This window comes from Sycon ciliatum, chromosome 4 (assembly GCF_964019385.1).
Source record: "Sycon ciliatum chromosome 4, ocSycCili1.1, whole genome shotgun sequence".
Classification (NCBI taxonomy): Eukaryota; Metazoa; Porifera; class Calcarea; order Leucosolenida; family Sycettidae; genus Sycon; species Sycon ciliatum.
The window spans coordinates 18407458-18421377 of record NC_088646.1 but is presented as its reverse complement, the minus strand read 5'-3'; the positions used below and the strand labels follow the sequence as shown (position 1 = coordinate 18421377).

The 13920-nt window shown below is 50.8% G+C and overlaps 2 protein-coding genes across 2 annotated transcripts; both read left to right on the top strand.

Moving 5' to 3' along the window:
* Positions 1-8315: 8315 nt before the first annotated feature.
* Positions 8316-11797, top strand: LOC135814814 (uncharacterized). Its single transcript, XM_065327988.1, has 2 exons — positions 8316-8546; positions 9701-11797. Exons 1-2 carry the CDS (start codon positions 8525-8527, stop codon positions 10720-10722), a joined length of 1044 nt encoding a protein of 347 aa, XP_065184060.1. The 5' UTR covers positions 8316-8524; the 3' UTR covers positions 10723-11797.
* LOC135813436 (small ribosomal subunit protein eS7-like) lies at positions 11164-12000 on the top strand. The gene is made up of 2 exons (XM_065326533.1): positions 11164-11201; positions 11652-12000. Exons 1-2 carry the CDS (start codon positions 11164-11166, stop codon positions 11998-12000), a joined length of 387 nt encoding a protein of 128 aa, XP_065182605.1.
* The last annotated feature ends 1920 nt before the right edge of the window (positions 12001-13920 follow it).

The following is a 13920-nucleotide window of genomic DNA, read 5'->3' as shown; positions in this document are numbered from 1 at the left end:
TGGAACTCAAACCGTGTAATCTAAACACATTCTGGAGATACAAATCAGCAGAACCCTTAGCGTCAATTTTGGAAGTCGTGGGGACCAAATGGACACATTTTGTAAGCCGGTCAACAAATGTATAAATTGCATCAAAGCCCTGAGGGGTCTGGGGTAAGCCAACGATAAAGTCCATGGAAATATCTTTCCAGGGGGTGTCTGGTACTGGGAGCGATTGCAGCAAAGCGGATCTAGGCAACCCACCCTTAGTGCGCTGACATATGCCGCAAGATTTAACAAATTTCTTCACGTCAAGGCCCATCTTGGGCCAATAGAAGAATTGACGAAGCCGGAAATATGTACGATCCCGTCCCTGATGGCCTGCCGTAACACAGTCGTGGTACTCCTGCAGGAGCTGAAGCCTTACTGCACACTTGGGTACACACAAGCGATTGTTTGGGGCTGCACGGAGGTATAGGTACCTGGACTCTTCATCCCAATAGTACCGCTCGTGTAGATTATCAGAGGAATCGCCGCGCAGCCGCTGAATTATTGGGGAAAGCTGCTCGTCATTCTGATATGCTTCCGAAATCATCTCAGCAACACTATCACTCAGTTCCAAAGCAAACTCAATCGTATTCAAATGGGGTGCTGGTAGGATGGGTGGGCAATACTTTTCCTCAACTACATTGCCAATTGCCGACCCGCGTAGATCAGGGCGGCGGGATAACGCATCAGCCATATTTTCCTTGCCGGGTTTGTGATTAACTGTGAAGTCATAGTCTGCAAGAAATTCAACCCATCTAGCTTCGCGCTTAGTGAGATTGGCTTTTGTGCTCAAGTAGACTACGGCCATGCTGTCACTGAACACTTCAAAATGCTGGAATAGATAAATTCTCCAGGATCGCAGTGCAAACACCACCGCCAGGGTTTCGCGTTCTGCAGCAGTGTAATTTCGCTCAGCTTGTGACAGCTTACGACTGGCATATGCCACAGGATGCCAAGCACTATCGCTTTCCCCCTGTTGGAGAAGGACGCCTGCTATTGCAAAATCACTTGCGTCTGTTGCAACTCTGAAAGGCTTCTGCACGTTTGCTAGTTTCAACAGCGGTGCACTCAACAAGGCCTGTCTCAGGGATTCGAATGCATGCTGACGGGGGCCACTCCATTCGAACCTGGCATGTTTGCCAGTGATTTCCTCTAATGGCCGCGATATAGTAGAGTAGTGCTCAATAAAAGTAGTTCGCAAAACCAAGGAACTGTCTCACCTCCGTAACTGTCGTCGGTGGCTGCCATTCCCTCACTGCTTTAAGCTTCCTTGGATCTGGAGCGATACATTCACCGTCGATGCGATGCCCTAGAAACAGAACATCCTTGACACCAAACTCACATTTCGACTGCTTACAGAATAGCCTATTTTTCCGGAGCGTCTCAAGAACTGTCTGGATATGTTCAAGATGATCTTGCCAGGATTTGCTGAAGATAAGAATATCATCCAGAAACACTACCACAAACCGCCGTAAGTACGGTTGGAGAATACTGTTCATCAGCTACGGTGACTGAAACGTGGCAGGGGCGTTAGTTAATCCAAAGCCCATGACCCGGAACTGGAAATGACCGAAGGGAGTATTGATAGCCGTCTTAGGTACATCTTCCTGACGGATCCTAAGCTGATTGTATCCCGAGCGTAAATCCAGCTTACTGAAGTATGAGCTACCTTGAATGGTATCAAACAGGTCATCAATGTTTGGGAGGCAAGCTTTGTTTTTGATGGTGATCCTGTTCAAATTCCGCCAATCACAAACCATGCGCAATGAGCCATCAGACTTTTTAACGAAAAAGACTGGGGCACCGTATGGTGACTTGCTGGGTTCGATGAAGCCCTTGCGGAGGAGTTCCGTGAGCTGGGCTTGCAATTCGTCCATCTCGGGTTTGGGGAGACGGTAGGCAGCCCGTGATGGAGGAACGGCACCCTCCTCAGTCACAATCTCATGGTCGACATCCCTCTCTGGCGGAAGCTCGGTCGGCAGGTCGTCTGGAAAGATGTCCGAGTACCGCCGCAGAAGGTTAGCCAGCTGCTCTTGATGATCTGGGTGTTGTCTGGCGGCTGATGGCTTGCTGTCCTCCTCCTCGTCGTCAGTAGCGTTGACCCCCGCCAGGATTCCCTGCGCGCCTTTCCTCAACTCGCAGCGAGCCTGGGAACCAGATATGAGCATGCTCTCAATTGGCGGCGACTCCTGATGCTCCGTATCACTATTTTGGCCGGAAGGGGGTTTAGCAACGAGCGGCTCTCCGTTCAGTTTGACTTCGTTGGTCTGAAAGTTGATATCCGGATTGTGTCTGGTCAGCCATGGCTTGCCCAGGATAGCATCATAGCGGCTCAACGGAAAAACTGTGAAAGATTGGGTGTCGCTGAAGTCTTTCACGATAACCTTTACCGGACCGGTCCTCTGCAGTCCCGATGATGTCGATGAGCCATCAGCCAGGGTTACCTTCAGTGTTTCGTCCTTGCTCTCCGTAACAAGGCCGTTTCTTTGCACGAAAGCTTCCGATATGAAGTCGTGCGTCGATCCCGAGTCAATAAGCATAATTGCCCGGCGGCCGTTGATCCTGCTCTCGACACGGAGAAGGTCATGCTCCAAAGGCAGCTCTGTGTCCTGTACTGCGAGATCAACGTTGCTGACATGGGATTCCTGTTCGGCAACATCTTCCGAATCAGCTTGCAGCGTCGGTTCTTCCAGCTCTAGTACGCTGTAACGGTTGCGTATGTCAACCGGGTAACCGTTGGGTGCTTTCCGCTTGGTCGCCAGCGAGCGCACGCCATTCTTCACTGGCGACCAGCGTTTGGGTGTTGATTGCTGGGACAATCCCGAGCTAGGTGACCTGGCTTCCGACAAGCGAAGCATCCACCCTGCCGACTCAGGTGACGCCTCTCCTCCGGTGTTAGCCTTTGGGGTCGTACGGGCTGACTTCGGTGCTGAATCGGGTTCGGCTGTTGGTCCGCCGTTTGCGCTGACCTGATCGCTTGGCTCAGATCAGTGGGGTGCTCTCGCAGCACCCGGGTCTTGACAGATGGGTGCAGTCCATTTACGAACAGCAGTCCTCGGGTCAGCTCGTCGATCTCAGGCACTTGTACTAGTTGTAGGCTTAGGCGTGAGAACTCGGTGACATAGCTCTCCAAGCTTGAGTGCTGCCTGACAGCGAAGAGATCCAGTCGCACCCGCTCTTGATGATGCAACGGACCGTACACCTTGGCGAGGGCTTCACGCAGCGCTGGCCACGTCGAGAACTCCACACCCGTATCCAACGATGCGATGAGCCATAGCTTGGCGTTGCCGCTCAGGAAGCCCGCTGCGTAATCCACCATCACCGATGAGTCGGTGATTCCCAGTGACCGAATCGCCAGCTCAATGGAGAAAGCCCACTCCTTGAACTGCGAGGGCTTGCCATCGAAGATCGGCGGCTCCTTAGCGTGCCGAGGCTTCCCGGACGAATGAGCGGGCGGCACAGGGAGCGGTTGTTGTCGGTTGCTCAGACGGGCGCTGACTTGGCGACTGGCTTCACGGACCTCGCTGGCCAACCTGAATAGCAACACAGAAAGAACAAGGATCGCCACGACAATGGCGAGCTCCAAGAACACCATGCTAACCATCCTCTGCTACCAGTGTAACCGTTTGAAGGTATTCTTGGAAAAGACAATGCTTGCTCAAGGCAACACAACTGATATGGCACTTCGTGCCCTAAGGTGATAACGCGAGTGCTGACAGGATAGGGAAAGGTGCAAGATACAGAGCTAGAGGGCAGATAAGGTTAGCGCTAACAGGGAACTGAGTCTGTTACACCTACCTTGCAGAGAGTGTGAAGAAACCAACTACTAGTAAGCACGCGATGGATTGCGACAACAATAGACAACCAGTTGGTTACAACCAATGGACAAAACCAGGGCGTCGTAAAAGCCTTTTACGACTCCCTGGACAAAACTAACGAGTATGACGACCTACCGTAGTCTACCAGACAGCCTGCAGGCTGCAGTGTGAATAACGTAACTCGTTACACTTGCACATTACTTACACACAGTGGGCACAGAGGCTTACAAGGAGGCCTATATCCAACGAAAGGTAGAGACCTGGGTGCAAGAGGTCAATCGGCTGGCAACTATTGCACAGACTCAGCTCCAGGCAGCCTACTCAGAATTTTGTATCAGGACTGAGAGGGAAATGGACCTTTCTCTGCAGAACCATGGACATCCCCGAGCACCTGCTGGAGCCACTTGAAGGTGCCATTAGAACTAAACTGATTCCAGCGTTGACCTGCCGCTCACCTCCTGGTGGGGATCTCCGGCGCGTGTTCGCTCTCCCATGCCGTTTGGGCGGCTTGGGTATCACGAGTCCTATGTCCTTGAGTGAGCAATACAACTCGTCAGTTCGCATTACGGAGCCCCTCACCAGCAAGATTCTGTCTGGTGACACTGCACTTGACGATTGTTTAACTAAGATGCGCAAGATGAAGGCAGAAGTCAAGGCAGAGTTCCGTCAAGCGCAGGCAGTCTAGTGGCAATGGAGGACGTGGTCCAGAATGCATCTGCGAGTCTGCGTAACGTCATCGATATCGCTAGAGAAAAGGGTTCTTCTAGCTGGCTAACATGTCGTCCGCTGAAGAAGTACGGCTTCAGTCTCACGAAGCAAGAGTTCTGGGACGGGCTGTGTCTCCGCTATGGATGGACGCCGGCGAGAATACCGACCCATTGTTCATGTGGCCAAGAGGTGAGTGTTTCTCACTCACTATCCTGCCCTCATGGAGGGTTTCCCACCATACGACACAATGCCATCCGTGACACTACCGCACAGCTCCTACACCAAGTCTGTAGCAATGTGTCCACGGAGCCTACGCTGCAGCCACTGACCGGTGAGCAATTGCAATACCGAACGGCCAACGTGGAGGATCATGCACGCCTTGATGTCGCTGCCAGTGGTTTGTGGGGCAGTCGATTTGAGCGAACCCTTATTGATGTCCGGGTTTTTAATCCTTATGCTCGCTCAAATCAGTCTGCACAACGTAGATCTACCACTGTGTATCATCGACACGAACGAGAGAAAAGAAGGCACTACGAAGAGAGAGTGAGACAAGTGGAGCATGCCACTTTTGTTCCGGCTGTGATGTCTGCGAGCGGAGGCATGGGCAAGGCAGCAACGGCCCTCTACAGACGAGTGGCCTCTCTGTTCGCGGGGAAAAGAGGGGAGCAGTACTCTCATGGGATGGCTTTCATCAGGTGCAGGATCGCTTTTTCCCTCTTGCGGTCCTGCATCATGTGCCTCCGAGGGTGCAGAAGGCTCTCTAGCCAGTCTGCCTTGGCTGTGGGTGATACCTCTGCTGCGCTGGCAGTGGTTGAGGCCCGGGTACCGGCTTAGCGTGCACGAGCGGTATCAGTGATTGGAATATTGACTTGAAGTTGAACTTGCTGCTGTTTACCTAAGTAAGTATATACATTATTATGCTGTTTTGTTTTTTTGCGTGCTTTTTTCTTTTTTTCTTTCTTTCTGGAACTTTGAGTTGAAGTTTTTGGAACACTTGGGAAAAAATATTCATTGTGTTTATTTTGCCCGTAACGGAGGCTGTATACACACTACAGTAGAGCGGGCATGGAAGCTGTGGCGACGCGATCCCCGCAACGATAACCACAAGGTCCAGTACATCACAACTGTTAACCACGAAGTGGAGGCGTGTCATGCAGCGCGATTAGCACATCAGCGTAGAATTCGCAACAAGCTTACTGCAGGTTCCCTCCGGGACAAAGAGTGGTGGTCAACCATCAAGAGCGCAACAGGCAAGGGACGTTGCTCTGACATCCCCCCTGCTGATCAACCCTGCAGGACAAGAGTTCCACTCTTCTCGTGAGAAAGCCGAGTGCTTTGCAGCGCATTTTGCGAACAAGTGTAGCCTTGGCAATAACGACCTCTGTGCTGCTGACCTGCCTGACCTGCAACGACCTGCCTATGCCACGCTAAAGCACATTCACTTCCGCGCAGCAACGGTCAAACGGCACGTGGCGAACTTGGCTGTATCAAAAGCAACTGGACCGGATGGCATCTCTGCTCGTGTGCTCAAGATGTGCTCATCTCAACTTGCAAACCCACTGGCAAAGCTCTTCGCCCTCTGCTTCTTAGCCGGTGTGCAACCTAGGGCATGGAAACTTGCCCATGTAGTCCCGGTTCACAAACGGTCCTCCAGATCTTTGGCATCTAACTACCGACCAATATCACTGCTAGCGATCATGTCGAAAGTCATGGAGGGCATTGTAAACACGCAACTGGTTAACTACCTAGAGAAGCATGAGGTGTTGCCAAACAGCCAGTTTGGATTCCGATGTGGTAGAGGAACCGCAGATATCTTAACGGCTCTCCAACATGAATGGGTCCACACCATAAGTACTGGCGGTTGTGTCCAGGTCCTCGCCGTGGATATTGCCGGTGCGTTTGACCGGGTATCGCACACAGGAGTGCTGTACAAAGCAAAGCAGGCCGGCGTCGACGAACGCCTGCTTGTATGGCTACAGGACTACCTCACCAACCGAAACATCCGCGTTGTGGTTGGAGGCCAGACGTCAGATGCTCAACCCATCCAGGCTGGTGTCCCCCAAGGCAGCATCCTAGGACCCAGCCTCTTCCTTCTATACACCTGTGACATTGAACAATGTTTAACTCCAGGAACGCAGCTGAGCAGCTTTGCAGACGACACCACACTCTACAGCTTAGTACAGCCAACTGACGATCTCCAACAGTCCACTGCCTCCCTCCAAGGGTCCCTCAACAGTCTTGAGGAGTGGGGCCGCAAGTGGCGTATCTGTTTTGAGCCAGCCAAGACACAGCGCATGACTCTATATCGCAAGCACGTTCCCCCCTGCGCTCCACCAGTCACCTTTGGAGGTGAAGCACTCCAGGAGACAGATACCCTGAAGCTGCTGGGAGTCATGCTCGACCCTACTCTCTCCTACAGAGCACACACTCGCAGTGTTGCACTGCGCGCCTCCCAAAGGCTGGGTTTCCTACGAAAGGCAGCACCCATCCTGGACGACCATGGTCGAGTGACGGTCTACAAGGGATTCGTGCGACCCCTACTTGAATATGCCCCACTGGCCTGGTCGAGCGCAGCCGCAACTAACATGGCCCAGCTGGACAAGGTTCAGCAACGTCCCCTGCATTTCCTGGGACCTGGAACCATCGTCCAAAGTCTTCAGCTTCGTCGGATGGTGGCAGCCCTGTCATACTTGTTCAAGCTGCACTACATTCCAGGGCCTCCCCAGGTAAAGGCCATGCTGCCACCAACCAAGCCCCCTGCCGTAGCTAGCATGTGCACCCGGCAAAAACGTCAGACGCACCATGCCTTTCAGCTGAAGTGGACACCCCCATCGCACAGCTCGCACCCCTGACTACCTCCTGCGATCCTTCCCCTTCTTCGCCATCACACCCTGGAACAACCTACCTGCGGACCTCCTGCTTCACGAGCCTCATTCAAGACGCCTCCAAACCTTCAAGGTCAACGTATGTAAGGATCTAATCCGAAAGAGATGGCTGTGGTCCACACAGTACCTGTGACGATGATATTGAGACCCATTTAGTATTTACCTCTCTACTAGTACTTGCTTGTTATGATTATTGTTCTCTTTCTTCTTTTTCCCTTCTGGTTTAGTCATTACACGAATTATATATTATTTGGTGCAATACTAGCGCCCCTTTCTCGCACCAAATTATTATTTTTGCTACCTGACCATGCATGATGTCGCAAAGCGTGCAAGTGACAGATGTGAAAGCAGTAATTGGTCTATTTTCACCAGCTTGAGGGAAAATTGCAACCGGGAAAAGTGTGCCAAACAAAATTGCCTGGCACCGCCAGGACTCGAACCAGGGAGCCTCGCTTATGGTCAGCGATTCTCTACCACAGCAGCGACCGTTCAACCCTTTCTTCCGAACTCGAAACTCATGTTCAGGTTTTACTGTAATTCCAACCCTACTCGCATCATTCTTATTCGCAGTCTAGTCTGGACTACAAGTAGACAATGTAGCGTCTACACGTGTAGACAAAATCCTGTGGCTAAGCATAGTAGAGCTAGTCCTTCCAATAGCCGTGCTGGCAAGGCATCATGCTTGGCCCTGCGCGGAAAGGCTACCATGTAGATCTACATGATTGTACTGGTAGTACAGCCTCACGCTTGCACTACACTCTACAGCGATTGCTACGTCTCTCACCGCATGGTTGGGAACTGTCCGCGGAGGCTCCGTCGAGTGTCTGAAAATCTGCGAGCCGGAATGTGACAGGCGGGTTGTAGACTCTACTTGTGGAAACGGCAGGTGAGAATGTTTGATACTACGTAGCAGGAAAACATCAGTAAATACATGGCGGGCTAGTGCATGCGTGAGTGGCGCGAGAGTGAGAGGCGGTCTCTCTGAGGCTCTCGCTTGCCAGACTGCCCAGAGTTCATGGTCCAAACTTGTGTTGCAACGTTGGCGGACAACAGAAGGACCAAACCATCTACACCGTGCGGCTGCCAATGGAGGTCATCTTGAGAAAAGGTACGTGACAGTCGATAACGCGTCGCAGCTCCACCAACTCCTCCATCCAGGAGGATGTATTGTTGTTGTTGATTTTTATTTAAAGTCGCAACACAAACAGGCAATGGCGCCTTCGTTTATACAATCATGTATCAATGGCGTTTTGACTATTGCGTGACTCGCGATACCAGGATACTGAAGGTTAGCGGCGACAGACTCAGTGGTATGCAGAGCCTCACAAAATTATTACAATGAAAATCATGTTGGCTGCAGTTCGCGTATGTACATGTACATGTACATGTAGGGTTCGTGTCCGTAGAGTCAGCAGGATCTAGGACACCCTATTTTGCAAGGCTTTACATTGTACTTGCACAACCATTGCGTGATCTGGGTGCAGCAGAGCATGTCCGTGGTAGAACAATTATTAGTTTGGCTTGAGATTGAATGGACATGAGCACAAGCAATATTGGGCCCACAAACCTTCGGACTAGCACTACAATGAATACTATAGGTTGTCTTAGGAGTACGAGTGGTGTTCTGTAGAACCATGATAGTGCAAGCCTAAGAGAAGCTCAGTTTGTGTACTGATATGCGAGCATCGTCATATGTGTGTGCGGCATGGTTATGATTGTGTGTATGGTACATATTTGTGTGCGTGTGTGTGTGTGTCACCCCATCTGCAACACACACACACACACACACACACACACACACACACACACACACACACACGCACACACACACACACACATACACTTTCTCTCTCTCCCTCCCTCTCTCTCTCTCTCTCTGCTAGCTTTCATGGCCTCTAAGTAGGTTGTGTGAAGCCCTTCACCCCAGCCCCACCAGCACTGTAGGTACGTGTATGTGTACATGATACCTTCCCTCAGCATTCAGCAACGACGTGTACACTGTACTGTGCCCAGAGTAAAATTCCCCTTGCCTTCCTTCAACCCCATCAACTCTCTCTCTCTCTCTCTTTCTCTCTCTCTCTCTCTCTCTCTCTCTCTCTCTCTCTCTCTCTCTCTCTCTCTCTCTCTCTCTCTCTCTCTCTCTCTCTCTCTCTCTCTCTCTCTCTCTCTCTCTCTCTCTCTCTCTCTCTCTCTCTCTCTCTCTCTCTCTCTCTCTCTCTCTCTCTCTCTCTCTCATTGATCATGTCTTTATCACTGCTGCAGGTCGCTGCAGTTTCGGTCTGTGGCCGCTGTATGCCAAGATCTTCGTGGCCGTCTGCATCGTCTGCGGGCTGGTGGGTCTGATCTTGTTGATAGCGGGAGCCAGTAAAGATGGCACAGGGATAGTAGTGGCGGGAGCAGTTCTGCTTGCTCTGGTTACAGTTATTGTGCTGATCGTCCTGCTCTGGATGGCCCGGGTGTACATGCGACAGTCGTTCTCGCCCCAGCAGACTGCCCACACCGACCTGCCCGACACCGACTATGCATTGCGCTCCCGCGGCGTTTCAGCCCAGGCAGTACTTCCTGGACCGTCGCAGACCTCATCGCGCTCTGTTCTGCCCACGGCCGGCGAGGATGCCAGCAGCAGCGGTGTCCTGCTCTACAACCTTACTCGCAAAGAATCAAACTCCACAATCGCTAGCAACGGAGCTGCTGACTTTTGGGGCAAGGGCGCTTCGCTGCAGCGTCTGCCCACAGCCAGCACGCTGCAAATGGCCATGGAAGGAGAGGGTGCCGACGGCCTGCTCCGTCTCACGGACTTTCAGACTAGCAGCCAGGACGACAACACCTCACTGGCTTTAACTCGCCAGTCATGCAGCACACCAGAGCTCCAGTCAGCACACCATTCGCGTCACACGTCCCAGCGCGGCTTGGACGGCGCAGATGACTTCTCGGGACCCTCGCGCCTTTCCACACTGTCCGAGAAAGTCTCTCCAGAGAGGCAGGCATTGTCAGAAGCAGCTGTGGCAGGTACAGCTTTGCCCAAATCCGTGAGCTCGTCGTACATCCATGTGTCACATGAACCCAGTCGAAGGCGGCCGCATAGTAGTGTTAGTGGGGTCGCAAGCGAGGTTGATGCCTCCGCCCTGGAAGCTGCTTCGCAACGCCTTGCTAGAGAACAGTCTCAGTCTGGAGAAACACAGCGCCAGTTATCACTGAGTTCAGCAGACAAATCCAGCAAAGAAAGTCTAGGAGATATTGTCCCAGTATCATCGGACACGGGTGAGGTGTTCGAAAAATCCTGACAAATGAGCCAAACCAACTCCCTCCGGGCTGCTCCAGAATGACTTGATCCAAGTGAAAATCACCAGATATGCTGTCCTGACTCTTGAGTTCACAAGGCGGAGTTTTAGTAAATGAATTACGAACACGAGCTCGTATCATGGGCCCTGGCCTGGCTGAGCATGGAAATGGGCCGGCCATGCATACTACAAGGGCAGTGTCGCACTTCCAACTGCTGCGCACTTCCAAACAGTCATGCAGAACGATTTGCAGAGTGCGGGCAGAATACCATGGTAACGTTATTATTTTATGCTGGTATGTTACTGTCGGGACCCCCCCCCCCCCCCCCATCACCTCACCCCGATCGGGCTGGCAAACAATTTTGAATTCCAATCCTCTGCAAGTAGACATACATGTACATGTGCTTGTAGTGCACAAGTTGATGCTACACTACAGACGCCAGAATGAGAAGAGTGGCTGGTGCATTTGCTCTTCAATTACGGTCAGCTGAGTGCATGGCATGCCATACCCTGTTAGTGATGCTGGTGTGCAAGGACATAGTGCTGCCCAGTGCAAAGCAAACACACACACACACACACACACACACACACACACAGGATGTTGAGACAATGGTCAAATCTTTAATGAGCAGGTCTCACCACCATTTTTACATTGAACTTGTACATGTATGTCATAATGAGCTTAGTCATGTGTAGCCAAATCAAGTCTATTTACCAGGGAGCCGTAAAAATTACGATTCCCTGCTATTCCCGGCATTGTCCTGCATGCAATGTGATCATAATTGTTACTTGCTCAGCCTACTTCAATTGGATCCGGCACTATGATTATTCCCTACATAACTATTATCAAGAGCACATGTACTCTTGCTGATATCTCTGGTGATTTTCGTTCCCGTGCCTCTGTGGAGAACACTTCAACGTGTTCATACCAGACTGGTCCGCGAGTTGGAAAAGAAATTCAGCCGCCATGTCATCTTCCTTGCCCAGCGGAGGATTTTGGCTAAGCCCACCCGCCGATCCCGTCAGAAGCAGCTCCGGCCACGCAGCCGCACCCTGACCCATGTCCACGACTCCATCCTGGAGGATCTGGTGTACCCCGCTGAGATTGTCGGACGCCGCACTCGTGTCAAGCTGGATGGTAGCCATTTTATCAAAGTTCACCTTGACAAGGCCCAGCAGACCAACCTCGAGCACAAGCTTGAGACCGTCACCATGGTCACCGGCGTCTACAAGAGGCTCACCGGCAAGGATGTTACCTTTGCGTTCCCTGCTCTAGAATAGAGAGTTCATACTAAACATCACCGCAAGGCTTTTTTAAATATATACACCAGCGAGTACGAGTAGTACTAGCAAATATCACAGTCATAATGTGTGTATTACTCAATCTCCCATTTGTGTACTCGTGAGAATGAAGTTGAAGACACCACTGCAGCTGTACTTATGGTTGATAAATATGGTGGTAAAGGCACACCTGGCAATATGGCGGTAAACACACGCCTGCCCACACACGCTCTCTAGGCTGCAAAGTTCTGGCATAGAGCTCTCCTTCTCACCACCACCACCATCGTATTATGAAATTAATGTGAAGAAGAGGTTGATGCGACTTCTGCGATACCGGGGAATTGTGTGTTGCTCCCTACATGGGAGCTCGCGTGCATTATGAAATTGGCTTTATTTTACTCACGTTGTCATGGCACGAAGGCAACAACCCCATCACTCACTGGGCACTGGGCACTGGGCCAAAAGAGACCAAGGTTAATGAGAGCTTATACTTGTACTATGGTAAAAGGAGAAAAAAGGAGAAGGACAACATGTTACGAGTTATGACTAACTGACTTTATGTGATCTGGTGTACATTGGTGGACAGTTGTCCACCAATGTACACCAGATCACATAAAGTCTGGCAGCGAGTGCGACAAAATGGCACAAAACTGACTAGGAGTACTGAGACAGTCAACGACCTGACACCTAGCTCCAACACTTCTCCAAGGCGCAAACCAACCGTTGAACCTTCCAACTCGGAAGGCTCAGAGTTCAACTAATTACTTTATATACTAAGTCTTGTATTACTAGTCTTGTATTACTTGTATTACTTGTATTATTATCGATGAAAGTAAAGTGAGCGCACTCATACCACAAGAACAATGGAAAGTTTTGAAAACATATTAATTTTTAGGATTTGAATGCCGTTTTCATGTGATAATCATCAGAAATCGTCATCACACTGAGAGTGCACTACAAAGGAAAGATATTATTTTATGGTACCATTATAATTATTATATTTACCGTTAGGCGCTGCATCTGCCGCTAGGGTTTATCGGGTGTTAGCGGCCGTCGTGAGTTCCCTTCGGGAACGGATACGATAATTTACTTTTTTTTATATATTATATTTATTACATCTCAAGACTCGGTGGAAACACCGGCCAATGTTAAGAGAGTGGGTGATTGCCAACCACGGCGATAAATAAAAGTAAGGGGAGGGGAAAAGAAGGAGTAGCAAAATGAACAGCAACAACAACTCCGTAAAGAAAGATAATGTCAAGTAAAAACATTGAAAAACACAGAGACGCAAAGGACATGTGGATAATGAGCTATTTATGTCGTAGTAAATAAGGGGCGGCACGGATCTTAAACAGGCGGAGTGAGGTCAGACCCTTAACCTCTTTAGCGCGCATGCATTTGACACTGCCCCACGCAGTCAAAATTGGGCAAAATTGAGATTTTTGAAAATTCAGTTTATTGACTTCTGTCCTGATCACACAGGACTATGAGGTTCAGAAAAGATGAAAACAATGATATTTACAGGATTTAGAGGGATATGTACACGGAAAGGGAGTAATTGAAAAAACCCGAAATCTCAAGATTTTGACAGAAATAAATGAAAAATTAAAACTTCTCGCATGTGTGATAAATTCTGAAACATGGAGTGGCACATAGGCCAGGCATGTCCACGCAGTCCAGGCAGCAGATTGTGACCATTTTTCTAACCCCATTGTGGGAGCATACGACACACCGGCGCTGCGATTTGCCCTCAGGCTTGCCGCAAGAGGCAGGTACGGGTGCGGGGTAGTGACCCTTGCGCCCACCAAGCCTGGGGGACACGACTAGGCCACGAGCAGTGGCAGGAGTGGCAGGAGTAGCAGGTGTGGCAGTAGCAGCGGCAGCAGCAGCAGGGACAACTGGTGTGGTAGGTACAGGGCC